General features: G+C 40.9%; 1 protein-coding gene and 1 pseudogene across 5 annotated transcripts; both read left to right on the plus strand.

Annotated features, from left to right (window-relative positions):
* The first annotated feature begins 3,935 nt into the window (after nt 1-3,935).
* On the plus strand, nt 3,936-17,684 carry LOC101107541 (dihydrodiol dehydrogenase 3-like). Of its 5 annotated transcripts, XM_004014318.5 has the most exons (9): nt 3,936-4,045; nt 6,946-7,113; nt 7,437-7,553; nt 8,847-8,924; nt 9,346-9,468; nt 10,370-10,479; nt 11,390-11,555; nt 15,318-15,400; nt 17,489-17,684. In XM_004014318.5, the coding sequence occupies exons 1-9, from the start codon at nt 3,965-3,967 to the stop codon at nt 17,529-17,531; spliced, it is 969 nt and encodes a 322-aa protein (XP_004014367.1). In that variant the 5' UTR covers nt 3,936-3,964; the 3' UTR covers nt 17,532-17,684. The 5 variants fall into 5 exon arrangements, 3 of the variants coding, with proteins under 3 accessions (XP_004014367.1, XP_012044013.1, XP_012044014.1); XR_009596084.1 differs by having other exon boundaries at nt 11,390-12,164; nt 14,566-17,684; XM_012188623.4 differs by lacking the exon at nt 7,437-7,553.
* Nucleotides 4,215-6,928, plus strand: LOC105609038 (U4/U6.U5 small nuclear ribonucleoprotein 27 kDa protein-like; annotated as a pseudogene).
* Nucleotides 17,685-17,973: the final 289 nt, after the last annotated feature.

Genomic DNA, 17,973 nt, shown 5'->3' on the forward strand with positions numbered 1-17,973 from the left:
TGGTGCAAGAAACCAGTGAGAAGCAGAGTATACAAAGTCTTCAAAGAATTTGCGTAACACTACCCTTCTGGCAGAAAGTGAGGAGGAACTAAAGAGCCTCTTGCTTGATGAAGGTGAAGGAGTAGAGTGAAAAAGTTGGCTTAAAACTCAACATTCAAAAACTGAGATTATGGCATCTGGTCCCATACGTTTATGGGAAATAGATAGGGGAAAAATGGAAACAGTGACAGACTTCATATTCTTGGGCTAAAAATCAATACAGACTGTGGCCACAGCCGTGAAATTAAAGACACTTGCACCTTGGAAGAAAAGCTATGAAAAGCCTAGACAGCATATTGAAAAGCAGAGACATCACTTTTCTGACAAAGGTCCATAGTGTCAAAGCTTTGGCTTTTCCTGTAGTCAGGTAAGGATGTGAGAGTAGGACCATAAAGAAAGTTGAGCACCTAAGAATTGATGCTTCTGAACTGTGGTGCTGGAGAAGACTCTTGGGAGTCCCTTGGACTGAAAGAAGATCAAACCAGTCAACCCTAAGGGAAATCCTAGTTCCAACCCTGATATTTATTGAAAGGACTGATGCTCCAATACTTTGGCCACCTGATGTGAATAGCTGACTCATTAGAGAAGACCCTGATTTTGGGCAAGATTGAAGGCAGGAGGAAAAGGGCCAACAGAGGATGAGATGGTTGGAGGACATCATTGACTCAACGGAAATGAATTTGGGCAAACTCTGGGAAGTAGTGAAGGACAGAAGAGACTGGTGTGCTGCAGTCCATAGGGTGGCAAAGAGTTAGACACAACTGAGTGACTGAACACCTCATTTATTGTCTTGTAGACTCTTCTGCCATCTTCAGAGACAGCACATCACATCTTGGAGTCTCTTTTCTAATGCTCCTATCTTCCCACCTTCTTTTCAACTATAGCCCTCCCAGGTCCCAGGACTTCGTGATTACTCTAGGGTGACCCAGGTAATCCAGGAACATCTCCAGTCGCATGGTTTTAATCACCTTTGCTAAGTAGTTCCCTGACCAGGTTCAAAAACCCGTGTCCCCTGCAGTGGAAGCACAGAGTCCTCACCACTCGACCACCAGGGATGTTCTGGGTTCAGAAAGTTTTTACCCATAATTTCACCACATACATTTTGCACCCCTTTTCTTTTCTCCTCTCCTTCTGGAACCTCTATCATGTGAATGTTTTTATGTTCTATTCCCTAGTTAGAGAAGCATTCTTAATTACTATTCTGAATGCTGGTAAATGAATTATTTTGGTAAATTATTTATGTTATCTCTTTAGCAGATTTTTTCAGGTGTTTTTCTTATTGTTTCATTTGAGACAAATTCCTCTGTCTTCTCATTTTGCTTTACTTTCTCTGTCTCTATGAAATGAGGTGAAAAAATTTCCTGATCTGTTCTTACAGGGGTGTGTCCTTGTGTGGATGCATCCTTGTGCAATCTGTGTGCCCAGAGGCTTTGGGGCAGAGCTGGAGCTGAGGTGGGCAGGGTCATCCATTCCAAGGGCGTGCTGGCAACTGTCACCTCGGTGGGAGGAGGTGGGGGAGGCAAGAACCAGAGCCCTGTGATTGTTCCAACCTTACTGGGCCAGGCAGGTCCCAAGTGGCTGGAGCAGAAGCCATGGAGATTGGCCTCAACTTAATTCCACCCCTTGTAAGTGTGCACCCTCCTCCCCATCCCTGACACTGGCACTTTTGCCCCAGAGGGGAGCAGAGCTGGAGGAAGGCGTGCTGGAGCAGCCCCTGGCATGGATGGCTGTGCATGTGGTGCAACCCTGGCACACTTGTCAGAGCTCCAGACCCTGCTTCTCTGGCCCCTCTCTGATGGTTGCCCTGCCCCATCCTTACGTGAGTGTGTTCCTGTGTGTGTTCCTTTGTGAAGGTGTTCATAGTTGGGTACTTTAAACAATTTGTTTAACAAACAAGGCAAATACTCTTGGTAAATTTTTTCCTTCATTAGTTTGCTTGGTATGCTCCTCAGTTCAGTTCAGTTCAATTCAGTTCAGTCACTCAGTTGTGTCCAACTCTTTCCAACCCCATGAATCGCAGCACGCCAGGCCTCCCTGTCCAACACCAATTCCTGGAGGTCACCCACACTCATGTCCATCGAGCTGGTGATGCCATCCAGCCATCTTATCCTCTGTCATCTCCTTCTCCTCCTTCCCCCAATCCCTCCCAGAATCAGGGTCTTTCCTAGTCCTGGTTTTAGCCCGACAGGAAAACTGAGGGGTCTCAGTTCATTTTTGAGTCAGCATCTTGCCTGGCCCATGGGTGGATTTCTGATTCTGGTGTATTTATGACTCTTTTTGAATGCTCTATGTTCCCTCCCCCCCCCCAAATCCACACCCCAGTTCTACTCAGGGTTTTATTAATACTTGGTCTAGTCTATGTTTCCCCCTTATTCCTTTGTCCTTGGCCCCATAAATATATATATGGGCTTCCCCGGTGGCTTAGATGGTAGAGAATCTGCCTATATTGCAGGAAACCTGGGTTCAATCTCTGGGTCTGGAGGATCCCCTGGAGAAGGGACTGGCAACCCACTCCAGCATTCTTGCCTGGAAAATTCCATGGACAGAGGAGCCTGGTGGGCTATTGCACATAGGGTCGCAAAGAGTCAGACACGACTGAGCAACTAACACTCACTCCATATATATATATGGTCTCCCCACAGCTGTAATAGCCCCTCTAACTGCTCTTCAGTTTAAGTTTAGAGTTAAGTGGAACAGACAACAATCTCCAAACAGCCCCCAAGTAGGTTGGAACATTGCACACAGGTTTTCTGTGATCACTTTGGTTTGAGGGAGGCAACTGGGAGCTGATCAAGACTGCACCGCTCCAGACAGACAGGAGGAGGGTACAGGTGAGTGATGCACAGTGAAATTCCTTGCCACACTCTGTTCTGAATTTTTCCTAATTGCCTGTTTACTTTGTTGCTGTTGATCTTTGTTTGACTGTTTTCCAGAACTCCTATGAGGTTTTTCAGCTGCTTTCTCTCTCTGTTTTCATCTTTCCTTGGGAGAATTTAGTCTTCCTAGCTCACCATTTTGCTGGCATCATAGTACATATTAAACTTTTGACTTCACAGTATGACCATGTAGCATTGCATGATAATTTCCCTTACTCTTCCTGAATTTGTTATAATCTAAGTTGTTTATAGGTTATTCTTTTATGAGTAATGCTGTAAGATAGTAAGTTAAGTGAAACATGTGAAATATGTATCAGGTGTATTATGAGAGTACTCTAAATGTTATATAACTAAGGACAAGGTATAAGCACTCAAAGTCTGTTTGCACTTTGCATGTGGTGTCCTAAAGCTATTAAGAGTTAACCTCCAACAAGGACTTAGCCAAATGTTTTGGTATCCTGTTCAAGATTTCACCACTGTAAGATATGTAAAGCAAAATAATTTTGCTGGTAGGAAATGTGAAAAAGGAAATTTATGTTCTTTTGAAGTTTTAATTCTTTCTTTATTTTTTTTTATGAGTATTAACATTTTATTTTATTTATTTATTTTTTAAATTTTAAAATCTTTAATTCTTACATGCATTCCCAAACAAGGGATAGCATTTTGAAAACTCTTTATTAAACACTTTTGCATGTGAGTGTGTTTGTACTGTAAGGTAGTTGTTTCAATTGATGTTTGATTGAGAGTGGCTTCATAATAGAAAAATAAAAAAGATTACTGTGCAGAGTTTCTTGTGTAACTAATGATTAATAATTGTTCAGCACATCTCATCATTATTTGATACTTAAGGTTATATTGGTTAAAAAATCAAACAAGTTAACTGATTTCAATTCTCTTCTTACTCTATGGGCACTGGTTTAGTCATGCTGCTCCTACAACATATCAGCTAACATTTGGATCCTGCAGCTGGGTGTTACTTTCCTGTTATTTATAACTGTGAGGGAAGAAGAAAAAAAAATCAGTCTGCTTACTCAGAGGAGAAACAGGCAATGGATCCCAAAAGGCAAGTGAAGCTTAATGATGGCCACTTCATTCCTGTCCTGGGATTTGGAACCTATGCACCTCCAGAGGTAAGAGTAGTGGTTTGGGGTTGAGATATAAAAAATAGTGGATGTAACATGAGTGAAAGGGATGTGGGGTCTCAAGTCTTGATTCCCCATGTGACACGAGGAGAGTCATTTGGCTCATTAACCAGGCTAGAACCATGTCTTATGAAAGAGGAGAGAGCATCCAGTTTCCACTCTGCATCAAGGTCTGAGGTTGTGCTCACCTGAAGATTACTCTGGGTTCCCCTCTAGTTTCCATCTCTTTCCCAGTTTGGCAGAAGAGGTGAGACCTGGCCATCAAGATCACTGACTGTCAGCTGCTTTGTTTTGAGGGGGATTGCAATGATAGGGTTTCTCTTTATTTCATTACAGAACACTTTCTTTCTTTCAAAAAGACATGATCCAGAGAAGCACTTGAGGTGGAAGGTCCTGAAGATGAGGTGACTGAAAAATAATGGGAGAGAATTGCTTTTCTACTGTGGGATACCTGCTCAGTGCCAGGGCAGAAACACTCCAGCTGTTTTCCCCTGTACTTCTCTTTCTGCTCGGAAACTTCTTCTGATGGGAACTATAGTATCATTTGAGTGGGGAGGAGGATAAAACTGAGGGGATATATCACTGAGGGGATAAACTACAGTCTTACAAGCCAGGTTTTGCAATGTATTCTTGGGTTTCATTGTGTGTTTTTATTAAAGTATAGTCTGAAGTGCTTGGGCATAAGTGGGGCTAGTGGACAAGTCTTTAGACTGGAAGGCAGAAAGTTGGCTGTCTGTCTTGTCTTTAGAGCATGTAATTGTCACAAGGGACTGGTTCTTAAACTTTGAGTCTCACCTTTTTCATTTATAAAACAGATAGAAATATCCAGAGACATTTTGGAAACAGAAGACAGGACTTTGTAGTACTCAGGGGGTCAGGGCAAGGAAGGGTCCAGGCTGTCAGTGAAATTCACTGGTTCATGGCTGAGTACATCCCCAAATGTCTGAGCATTTAAGAAAAACCAGGAGCAGACACAACAGAGGGAAGTTAGACCGAATCTAACTTCCGTCTAATCTAATCTCTCCTTGAAGTAGGAAAGATTCTCAATCACATAAAAAGAAATGGAGGACCTGTACTGGAGAAGGATTCCAAATGGGTCACAGCCGCAGCCGCTCCCCACGGGGGGAGCCTAGGCCGTCCTGGTCCACATCCCGGGAAAGAACACAGGCCCCGAGAAAGGTCCCTGTCCTGGGAGCGAGATCGGAGAAGAAGCCGCTCTTGCTCCCCACACAGAAGGCGTTCCAGGTCCCCAAGACGACATAGATCCACGTCTTCCCTTCTCGACTGAAAGAAAGAAGAGATGAGGAGAAGAAAGAGACAAAGAGCAAAGAACGTCAGATAACTGAGAAAGACTTAGAGGGCAAAACAGAGGAAGAAATAGAAATGATGAAGTTAATGGGATTTGCCTCCTTTGACTCCACAAAAGGGAAAAAGGTGGATGGCTCTGTAAATGCCTATGCCATACATGTATCTCAGAAGAGAAAGTATAGGCAGTACATGAATCAATAAGGTGGATTCAACAGACCTTTGGATTTCATTGCATGAAATGAATGAAGTTTTGAAGAATGATGTTTTTTCCCTCATCTTGATCAGAACAGTGAATTTTTGTATTTAATATGCATCAAAAACAGGATCATAGTCCTTCCTCCTTGTAAATAAGAAAATTTTATTTATGATGTGTGTAGTTCACTTACCCTGCCTCAAAAAAAGAGAAGTTAAATATTACATTGTTTTCCTTTAGGAAATATTGTTTGGGGTAGTCATCAACCCCATTTTTTGGTCCTTATTCCTATGGAAACTATATGTTTTTCTCTTGGATGCTCTTTATGACTTTTTATTGGGAACTCATGTACACCTATGGTGGATTCATGGTGATGTATGGCAAAACCAATACAGTATTGAAAAGTAAAATAAAGTAAAAAAAACCACATAAAAGTAATTTGGAAGTAAGTTTCTCAAATAAAGCAATAATTTCTAAAAAAAAAAGAAATGGAACATTTATTTAGCATTATAAACAAAATAATCCTGTCGTTTGTAACCACACAGATGAACTGGGAGAACATTAAGCTAAGTTAAATAGCCAGAAATCGAAAGAGAAATACTACATGATATCTTTATAGGTGCATTCTCTAAAAGTGGAACTTGTATAAGCAGATAATAGAGAAATAGTGACCAGAAGCTGGTGTCAAGGCTGGGAAAAATGGAAAGATGTTGGTCAATGGTATAGATCTTCAGTTATAGGATGAATAAGCCTGAACAACTGATGTATAGCACAGTGACTATAGTTAAAGATAATGTGCTATAACTTAAGATTTTGTTAGATTAGATTTTAAAAGTCTTACAAACAACCTTAATAGTTAGCTATGGGAGGTGATGAATCTGTTACCTAGCTTGATTGTGATGATTATTAACTATGGATTCTTATATGAGAACATCACTTTGTACACCTTGAATAGATACAGTTTTATTTGGTGTATTCTGTGTAGTTTCACTGGCAGACAGAGGTCTCAAATGCTTTCACTTGGTTTCCTGCTGCTTTTACCAGGCACCTTACATCTTTGTATATAAGTATACATCTCACAGCATAAATGCTACCCATGACTACAACTTAATCTGAGTCTTTTGGCTTCTAACAGCAAACCACTGAACCTGGAGGTGTTCTTGGGTCCTCTGAGGTCAGCAATCAACCACTGGTTGCCTGGGGTTGAAGGGTTCCTGGGTGTCCATGGAATAACTCACCAGGAATGTTCAGGGAAACTGTCATGGGTTCCTCACCCACATGTAGAGCTAACCAAAGTCACAGAGAGAAGTCAATCCTTGGGAAGATCAAAGCTTGTGCCTTTGCAATCTCTTAATCATGTGGATATTCAACATTTTTGTTTATGTAGACTGCTAAGAGTGAAGCTCAGGAAGTCACCCAATTTGCTATAGAGGTTGGGTTCCGCCATATTGACTGTGCTCATGTGTACCAAAATGAGGAGCAAGTTGGCCAGGCCATTCGAAGCAAGATTGCAGATGGCACTGTGAAGAGAGAAGACATATTCTACACTTCAAAGGTGCTGTGCATGTTGTGTGTGAACATGTATGCAAGTGATTGTGCCAAGGTGGCAATTATATAATAGGATCAATTTTGGGGGGATCTATGCTTATTGGTAAATTCCTAAAGTATTAGAATTCCCTGGTGGTTCAGTGGTTAAGACTTGGTGCTTTAATGCCATGAGCCCAGATTTGATCCTTGGTCAGAGAAGTAATATCCCACAAGCCTCACAGTAAGGCAAAAAAAAAAAAAAAACAATAAACAAACAAACAAAAAAAACAAACAAACCCCAAAGAAACCTGAAGTATTATTAATAAAACTTCCATTCTTTAATCTCTACAGCTTTGGTTAACTTCCCTTCGACAAGAGTTGGTCCGACCAGCCTTGGAAAAGTCACTGAAAACTCTTCAACTGGGCTATGTTGATCTCTATATTATTCATTTTCCACTGGCTGTGAAGGTTGGAAATATGTGTGATCACATCAGTTTTGTTTCTTGTGTTAGAATATGCGTCAGCTTGCATGGATGGTTGAATTAAGATTTGTCTTAGTAGGTTGAAGGGACAATTACACTGGAGTAGAATCTCCCAAACAATAATTTGTGATCATCTTTTTACTGAGCTTCTTTGAATCCCTTACATGCCTCCCAGAGAAAGGAGTTAATAATCTGAGTCTCTGCCAGAAAAACTCTAGGAAGTAGAAGCAGGCCAGTTCTGCACACAGTCCTGAATATGACTCCTGGGTCCCTGGGGATTTCATGAAGAGTTTGGTGCAGCTGTGATGAGCATGACACTCTCCTACATTGAACATGATGAGTTTCTCTTGTCTTTCACCCTTTCAAGTTGAGCATATTTGGTGGTGCTCCCTCTGGGTGCGTCTAAACTTTGTTCCTTTATAAGGACTTGGGAGAGATTGCCTCCTCTCTTGCCTGACTTCATGAGGTTTGTAGACTGCACTTAGCTGTTAAGAATGGTTTACTGAGAACTCTTGATTTCAAGTTACAAAAAGCAGCTCAAACCATCTGATGCACAATAGCTTAGTGGACTATGTAGATGACAAGTTATAGCCACAGACAGACTGGGGATTCGCAGTACTCTTCAGAAACGTCTCCTAATTTCTACTAATTTCTATGCCTTATCAGGATGTTACTCATGCTTTGCTTATTTTTTACTGAAAATTTTCCACTGATGGGAAATATGACCTTGGGGCAGCTCAAGGTTCATGGCCATGAACATTTGAGACCCTTGATCTTCCACAATGGTCTCAAAGACCATTGATCTTTGAGACCCTGATCTTCCACAATCCATACGAACTTAAGGAGAGTCTTGCTGGTTCATGTGCCTGCCCTAGGGCATCTGATGCTCAGAGGGAAAAGGAAATCTGATTATCTAGCCCAGGTCAAGGTTGCAATTTTTATTCTGGAAATAAAGCAGTGTAACTTACTGCCATTCTCAGATCAGAGATATTTCAAAAGAGGGCAGTACAAGAACAGACAAAATTCACAGAAGTCACTTGAAGTCCTTTTTAGGACCTAGAAAAATTGTACTTATTACAACATGTTTTGAGTGTAAAAAAGAATAAGCCTCCCTACTAAAGACCTTGCTTACCTCTCCATATGCAATCACTTTGCAAATATTAGTATCTAGAAAGTTGTAAACCTACCTCATGTAGGTTTAATCCCAGGTGCCTGGAAGCCTTGCTAAATGTGGAGAAATGGTTTTGTGACATGTCTAAAATGACTGCTTCTATTCCAGCCAGGGGAGGAATTATTTCCAAAAGATGAAAATGGAAAACTGATAGCTGACTCAGTGGATCTCTGTCACACATGGGAGGTAAGTTCCAAGAGTAGGGAGTTAAAGGAGGAGCCAGGAGAGGGGAAACCTCCATCAGTTCTTCTGCCTGTGAGATGGGCTGTGGGCCATCAGACTCAGCAGGTCATGAACTCTAAGGGATGTGATGCTGGGGTTGCGGGGAGGAAACCATTGCTGAAATGGTCACAGAGAGGAACAGAGGAGGAGAATCTGGGACAGTGAGACAGATATCTATTTCCTTCCATGTGACATGTGCTCTCCAGGGTTTTCCAAGGAGGAGATGGCAATTCTCCTTTTTGTGTCATGTCATTCTTCCCCTCTTTCCTTCTTGATAATCAATGCTAATTCTTTCTGGATGACACTTTTTACAGGTGTTTTTTCAGCTTTTATTCTTGTCCTATTGCCCATTCCAAGTGATTTTTCAGCACCCATCTGTCCCCAGGCCCTGGAGAAGTGTAAGGATGCAGGGCTGACCAAGTCCATCGGGGTGTCCAACTTCAACCACAAGCAGCTGGAGAAGATCCTGAACAAGCCAGGGCTCAAGTACAAGCCCGTCTGCAACCAGGTGAGCAGCTCGGCTCCTCTCCCTCCTGCTCTTCACAACCTCCTTCTTGCCTTGGAGCCTGATTGTCTGTCCTCTCCTCCTGTTCATCTGACCTTTGTGGGTCAGAGGATTCTAGAGAGCAGAGCCTCTGTCTGGACTTTCTGAATGAAATCCATAATGATATCTCTGATAAAGTCTGGGTTGATAGGTGTGGAGGGCTTCCTGGTAAATTGTAGGTAGAATCCAGAGCTAGAGGAAGGAGGCATTTCCCTGAGATGGAGGGATGACCAAACAGAGGGTGAAAGTGGCTTGGAGCGAACTGCAAGCAAGAAGGAAGACCATGAAAACCTGGAATGGATTCATGTTGAGGTTTGACAGAAACCAGCAAAATTCTGTAAAGCAATCATTCTTCAGTAAAAAATAAATTAATAAAAAAACCAATACAATATTGTAAAGTAAAAAAAATTAAAAAATAAAGATAAAGCAAAAAAAAAAACTGGAATGGGAAGTAATAAAGAGACAAATCAGCTGAGCTGGGTGTTAAGCGTTCGTGTGCGGTTCTGTTGGCTGTATCCAAAATCTTGGTGGCTCAGCATTTATGAGTCTCAACAGGGAGCACAGAACAGAAAAATGTGCTGGAGATGATGGAAATCATCCAGGTTACAGGGTTAATTTAAAGGCTCATGGTGATGCTAACATTACATGAAATATTTACTCAGAAGCATTTACTGGAATGTAGAGCCCACGTTTTGATTATTCAGTCTTAGACTGGTTTTCCCATCCATGTCTATCATAAATTAACTGTACACACACACTTTTGTCTATTTCTCTCTTGGTGTTGATATTCCCAGCTTACATCTTTTTCTGTCACATTAATACCTTTCCATATGATCTGACACTCTTCTCTGTTGACATTCTACAGGTGGAATGTCACCCTTATCTCAACCAGAGGAAACTGTTGGATTTCTGCAAGTCACATGATATCGTTCTTGTTGCCTATGCTGCTCTGGGATCGCAACGACTAAAAGAATGGTATTGAACCCTCATGAAGACAACAAGGAGTTTATGTAAAATTCAATTTTTGATAAAATAGTGTAAATCATATATTACTCAGATAACTCATAGGCAGAGGGGATAAGCAGGGAGGGATGGAATGAATCCTTCTCTTTTATCTTCCCATCACCCAGCCAATTTTTCTACATTGTATTAGACTGTTGACCCATAAATAACAAATGTCTGCATTAAAATCTATATAGAATCCCTTAGTTGAAAACAGAGACACAAGCTCATATCATGATTTACTTATTTATTCAACAAAGAACATATTTCTAAAAATACATGTCTAAACCTCACATATCTTTTATCTAAAATTGGGATAATAATATGTAACTTCCAGGTTTATCATGATAACAAATTTCAATATGAGCCATTTTTGTAAACATATATAGAAAATTGCATAATATAAATAATGATGAAATGAATAGTTCTATATTTTGGACTATTCAACTTGTATCAATACCTGTGAAATGTGACAATTAAAAAAAATTTCCCAGTCTGTTTCCATCACTATTTCTTTTCATGCCATTGTACAAGCTTTAGAGCTATGAATGGAGAGACATAACAAATGAGAATTAAAAAAGGAAAATAAAATCCACGAGTTTGGCAGTACTGGTCTCACTCAAACATACACCCAAATGACTGGGAGAACTTTGTAAACACAGAATAGGAGGTGCCACCATTGAGGTTCTGATTCAGTGTGTCTGCATTTAAGCTGGGAATTTGTATTTCTAACAAGATCCCCAGTAATGCTGATGTTCTTAGTACATGGATCACAGTTTGAGAAGCACTGGTATAGAGTGGACATACTTGGTCTGTTTGGTGAAACTACTCACAAACTGAATACTTAGTCTCAGCTCCTCAGCATTTCTGAATTTCCTTCCAGGGTGAACCTGGACCTGCCCGTTCTCTTGGAGGACCCGGTTCTTTGTGCCATTGCCAAAAAGCACAAGCAAACCCCAGGTCTGGTTGCCCTTCGCTACCAGATACAACGTGGTGTTGTGGTTCTGGCCAAAAGTTACAACAAGAAGCGGATCAAAGAGAACATACAGGTGATGAGTTGGGTCCTAAGGAACATCCTTCACGAGGATCATTCTTTGTCTGTCTCTCAAGACTTTCCTTGAATCAAGACAAGTTACCAGTTCTTCCCCATGCATGAATGTGTTGTGTGTGTTGATGTGGCAACAGGAGACATGGCATGGCTGGAGAGGGTTCAGGTTGGACAGAAAACAGAGATTTTGGTTTCGGAGTTATGTCAGCATTTATTCTGTCATCTTGTGCAAATGACATCTTATTTTCTTTGTTCTCAGTTGATGAAATTGCAATACGTGATTTTTTTTAGACTATTTGAACTGCTCTAACAAAATATCACAGATTGGGTGGCTGAGGAAAATTGAAATTTATTTCTCACAGTTTTGAAGCTGGAGATCTGAGTCAGGGTTCCTGTGTGGTCAGGTGAGGGCCCTCATCCAGGTCACAGGTTTCTCTTTGCATCTTAATATCATGGAGGGGGCAACAGAGCTCTCCCAAGTCTCTTATATGAATATGCTATTTTAAAATCTCATTCGTGAGAGCTCCACTATCATGACCTTTCAATGACTCCATTTCTAACAACATCAAAATGTAAATTTCAGTTGAGTTCAGTTCAATCGCTTAGTCATGTCTGACTCTTTGTGACCCCATGGACCACAGCATGCCATACCTCCCTGTCCATCACCAACTCCCAGAGTTTACCCAAATTGATGTCCATTGAGTCGGTGATACCATCCAACTATCTCATCCTCTGTCGTCCTCTTCTCTTCCTGCCCTCAATCTTTCCCAGCATCAGGGTCTTTTCAAATGAGTCAGCTCTTTGCATCAGGTGGCCAAAGGATTGCAGTTTCAGCTTCAACATCAGTCCTTCCAATGAACACCCAAGAGTGATCTCCTTTAGGATGGACTGGTTGGATCTCCTTGCAGTCCAAGGGAGTCTCAAGAGTTTTCCAGTACCACAGTTCAAAAGCATCAATTCTTCGGCGCTCAGTTTTCTTTATAGTCCAACTCTCACATCCATACATGACCACTAGAAAAACCACAGCCTTGATGAGACAGACCTTTGTTGGCAAAGTAATGTCTTTGCTTTTTAATATGCTGTCTAGGTTGGTTATAACTTTCCTTCCAAGGAGTAAGTGTCTTTTAATTTCATGGCTGCAGTCACCGTCTGCAGTGATTTTGGGGCCCAAGAAATAAAGTCAGCCACTGTTTCCACTGTTTCCCCATCTATTTGCCATGGAGTGATGAGACTAGATGCCATAATCTTAGTTTTCTGAATGTTGAGCTTTAAGTCAACTTTTGGACTCTCCTCTTTCATAAAGAGGCTCTTTAATTCTTTTTCACTTTCTGCCATAAGGGTGGTGTCACCTGCATATCTGAGGTTATTGATATTTCTCCCGGCAATCTTGATTCCAGCTTGTGCTTCTTCCAGCCCAGCATTTCTAATGATGTACTCTGTATATAAATTAAATAAGCAAGGTGACAATATACAGCCTTGACATACTCCTTTTCCCATTTGGAAGTTTGGGGGCACAAAAATTATAGCAGCAATCTTTAACCCCCAAACCATCATGGTTTTATTTTGCTTTTCCTTTAATATTATAGGGTTTCATCTTCACACATTTGATCTTCTTGAATTTCTCTTTGTGAAGCTCCTCTTCAAGACTTTGTCCACTTTAGCTAGGTTGTTTCTCTTTTGATTTATTTGTAGGAGACCATTATTGTACCCTTAGTCACAGCTATACAGGAAACTCTCCCCATTTTCAGGATTTAATGCAGAGATCATTTCTGTGTCTCTTGATTCTGTGTTTTGACAATCAGCCTGAACTCAGCTCAGCTGCTGTCCTCTTAACTGCTCCCGCTCATGCATTTGCAGGTCAGTGCAGAGAAGCTCAGCAGTTTTGCTTTAGCAGGTGGATATGACTCTTGTCAGAGGAGCCTGCACACTTCTCCATGTAGTTTTACATGTATATTTGGCTAGACTGTGGCCAATTAACCTGGTTATCACGTCAGCACAGTACTATGACCCATAGTCAGTGAATGGAGAAAAACATGTTCTTCATTTCTAGACTCAGAACTGACTCATCAATTCTGGTAAAGTTCACTGCCCAATGTTACAGGCCCATCTAAGTCAAGGTCAAGTGTATGGTCCCCTAAAAATTTTGTTTCTGTGTTTCCATTCTAATTTGGCCCTGCAATACACCTAGAGTTGGTTTTCCAATATAATATGAAAATGGTTACATATATGTTTATTAAGTGGAAATCTAAGACAGCAAGGATACCAAATTAATCTAGCCTAAAGGAAATCAACCTTGAATATTCATTGGAAGGACTGATGTTGAAGCCGAAGCTCTAATACTTTGGCTACCTGATGTGAAGAGCTGACTCATTGGAAAAAACCCTAAAGCTGGAAAAGACTGAGGGCAGAAGGAGAAGGGGGAGACAGAGGATGAGGTGGTTGGATGGTATCACCAACTTGATTGACATGAATTTGAGCAACTCTGTGAGTTGATGATGAACATAGAAGCCTGCCTTGCCACAGTCCAGTGTGTCACAAACAGTTGGATATGACTTAGCAACTGGATAAAAACAACATGTCCATATTTTCCACAGATTTTCATTGTCAACTCTGTCATATATAGAGAGCCTTTAAGTACATTTCTGGCCTCTTTCATTTAACTATTCATTTTTCTGTATTGTGTTATTAAATTATAAAGTAAGTCTTATTTCCAGAATGGTAAATTCTTCAACCAGTACATCCTAAAGGAAATCAGTCCTGAATATTCATTGGAAGGACTGATGCTGAAGCTGAAACTCCAATACTTTGGCCACCTGATGCGAAGTGTTGACTCTTTGGAAAAGACTCTGATGCTGGGAGGGATTGGGGGCAGGAGGAGAAGGGGAGGACAGAGGATGAGATGGTTGGATGGCATCACTGACTCAATGGACATGGGTTTGGGTGGACTCCGAGAGTTGGTGATGGACGGGGAGGCCTGGTGTGCTGCAGTTCATGGGGTCGCAAAGAGTCAGACACGACTGAGCGACTGAACTGAACTGAACTGCAGAATGTCTTGGCTGCTTTTTAATAGTTCTTTTATTTAAAATTTGGTATCACTTTACTGACTTCTACAGGAGAATGTGTATGTCAGTCTTTGATTCATGTTGCATTGAAACACTAGATCATTTCATAGAAAACAAATTTCTTTACAAAACTGAGCTATTCATTTCATGATTATGATGTGAACTTTTAATATTTTAGGTGTTCTTTAATGTTTAAATTTTCATAACTTTATCTACAAAGGCATTAACATAAAGTTTCTTTTAGATTTATTCATAGATACAGAGTGAGTTTGATATCAGATTCTTGGATAGGCTTTTGCAAGGAATATTCCTCCCCACACAGCTTCAGTGCAATGCTGTCACACTTAGGGCATGTTGGGGAGTGTGAAGCAGTCTAATGTTTGTTCAGGTGCAGGTATTGAGTCAGGAGTGTCCAAAGACAAAAGGGTATTTTAGTACATTTCTTTTCTTTCTGAAGTGATTCACTTAGGAAGATAAGGGACTGAGGCACTGTAATGTTTGTGAAGTGGACAGAGAAGGAGTTGTGGGAAGGAGAGGTGAGAACTCAGCAGAGGGTCCCAGGTTTGTTCACTTGGAAGCTGAGGACGGACATGACTCCCCTGTCCCCTCTTCTTGTCCCCATCCAGCTGGAAAGTCCTCCAGTCCCCATGGGGAGGCCATCTTCTTGGGGGAAAGGTAATGTGATTCTTCTTCCCTCCCAGGTGTTTGACTTTGAACTGACTCCAGAAGACATGAAAGCAATCGATGGCATCAATAGAAATATAAGATACTATGAATTTCTACTGTAAGTGACTTGCAGATGTTTCACACACATTTTTTTTTTCCTGTAGCAGGCAGATCAGTAGGGCAACTAAACTTTTAAAAACTTGATTCTAGGAAGACAGTCCTGATTCTAGCATAGGAGCCAACCAGAGTCTTCCTGCAGGCCTCAAGGCAGAGGTTTCCTCTTGGGCTCTGTGTCTGACCAACAGAAATGATTGGGACCTAGGACAGCCCATCAGTAAAATTCTCAGAGTTGACATCGCGGTGATTTCACTACTTTGTGCCCCTAATCTCTGTGCCTGGTGCACCTCCTCTCAGGGCCGAGGGACCCAGTAAACACAGAGGGCACAGTGCCAGCAGCCCACTATTCTTACAGGGACCTGTGAACGTGTTTAATTCTTTTTAGATCAGGATAAAATGGTTATATTAATAAAAACTGTATAATAATGAATCCTTTCTGGATTCCATTCATGTTTTGTTGTTGTTGTTTAGTTGCTTAGTTGTGTCCAACTCTTTGGACCCACGGACTGTAGCCTGCTAGGCTCCAGGGTCCATGGGATTTCCCAGGCAGGAATACTGGAGGGGGTACCCATTTTCTTCTCCAAATTATCTTGCCAATCACTGAACCCAAGTCTCCTGCTTGGCAGGTGGATCTTTTATCACTGACCACCTGGGAAGCCCCCATTCATGTTATTCCTAACACAATGATAAATCATCTTGCTGATACTTTTTATGAAGGAAGGTCCTACAAAGGCCAACCCTCAACAGTTTTGAGAAGTTACATGGGCCTGCTTCCACCCAATCTCCTAAGGGTCTGGTGGATTTTCTCCCTTACAGGCATTTCTTCTCCAAGACACAATCCATTTCTTTCAAATTAATCTCTTCCTTCATTAATCTTTTTTCCCTGTTACAATTCCCATGTCCTCATCCTTGTTATCTTACCAAGCTGAATTACCAGTAGATCATGAGTTTAACTGACCCTCCAGTGAAAGACTGCTGTGTCCTTAACAGGACACACTTAGGTAAGTCATCTGGGTCTCTGGTTTCTTGAGTGAAGACTCACTGCAGTTTAGCCTTTATCCAGCAGAAGTCCATCCCCTGGGGAGCCCCCACCTGCTTGCCTTTGACTTAGTCACTAACATAGAATTCTAGCTGCCTCATCACTGCAGGAGAATGTCAGGATTGAAGAGACAGAAGAGAAATTTGGAAGGAAGTTTAGAGAGGAGAGAATGCAAATTATTGGTACAGCGAAGATTTTGTTTGAAGGGAAAGATTTGAAAATTCTCTCTATTGTTTGTAAAACTATATCACAATTCTGATAAAATACATGATAAATGAAAAAATGGTGGAGACTCACTTTTCTGTCCTTAAAGACTTTTAAGTATAATTCCATCTTCTTCATTAGGCTGTGAATGGCTAGACTTATTCCTCTTTGTGGGCTCAGGTCAACAGCACAGCTCCTGGCCCTTGGAATTGCTCAGAATGCACTCTTTAATGAATTGAATTGAAAAGGACAAGTTTAGAAAGAAAAGTAGAAACATGGAAAAAAAGAAAACAATAGTTATACTAATAACTGGGTAGCTAATGTTTTAATACATCAAATACATCCTTGATATTTAAGAAAATATCAAAGCCACTTTGTGCTGTATGATTATTCAGGTGACTGTTGTATCTCTCCAATAGAGTAGAGTTTCCTTAATGAAGACAGTCTGTATTTTGGGGGATGCTCGGTATCTGCTTATCCATGGATGTGCGAAAAAAGAGCAGCTAGTTTGTTCGCTATGATCCTTCTCATTGTCTAGGGACAGAAGTTCCATGAAGGGGCTGAAATGACCTCCAGAGTTAGCCCCAGGTCTTGCGCCCTCTTAAAATTGTAACCTGAGTCAAACTACCTGTCACTGTGGAGTGACGAATACATGTCAGTGTTGGGACTGGACGTGCAGGTGCCATGTACACATGGAGCAGACACCTGATGTATGTTTGTTGGGGGAGATGGAGGGATGTGTTAGTAGATTTTGAATTTTAGCCCATCCTGACTGCACTCACAGAGTAATGCTTTCTATGACAACATGACAGAATTAATAAATGGATCCTCCTCCTTCTCTTTCAGTGGTATCAATCACCCCGAATATCCATTTCTTGAAGAATATTGATTCTCGGGTCTCACTGTGGTTCTTTAAGAATTTCTTGCTTCTGGGGCTGTGAAGAAGATTTTTGTAAGTGGTGAAGGTGCTTGAATGAAGTGTCTCAACTTTTGAAAATGCCTTTCTGTGTGAAAAAATAAACAGTTTATGAAACAATTAAAACTTCAAAGTAAGAATGCTCTTTTTTTTCTCTGATAATTAAAAAAAATTACAGGAAATTTGGAAAGTAAAAGAGAAATGATAGAAAAAAAAGATAAGCTGTAATTCACCATTATATAATACTTTGGTACATTTTCCTTATAGAATCCTATACAAATTTGTGTGTATGATATTTACAAAGACAAATACTCTTCAATCTATAGGCTGTATACTTTTCAGCTTAGCATAATCATCTTGGTAAGCTAAAATATGATTTAAAAAATCCAGTATTATATTTTGCTCTCTGTAAAGC

The sequence above is a fragment of the Ovis aries genome, chromosome 13, assembly GCF_016772045.2.
Source record: "Ovis aries strain OAR_USU_Benz2616 breed Rambouillet chromosome 13, ARS-UI_Ramb_v3.0, whole genome shotgun sequence".
Taxonomy (NCBI): Eukaryota; Metazoa; Chordata; class Mammalia; order Artiodactyla; family Bovidae; genus Ovis; species Ovis aries.

What these genes read in the sequence shown, in the direction of transcription:
- LOC101107541 (XM_004014318.5), top strand. Translation starts at nt 3,965, where the DNA reads ATGGATCCCAAAAGGCAAGTGAAGCTTAATGATGGCCACTTCATTCCT. An exon ending in ATTTTCCACTGGCTGTGAAG is followed by an intron (nt 7,554 to 8,846) that starts GTTGGAAATATG and finishes CTTCTATTCCAG; the next exon opens with CCAGGGGAGGAATTATTTCC. An exon ending in ACAAGCCCGTCTGCAACCAG is followed by an intron (nt 9,469 to 10,369) that starts GTGAGCAGCTCG and finishes GACATTCTACAG; the next exon opens with GTGGAATGTCACCCTTATCT.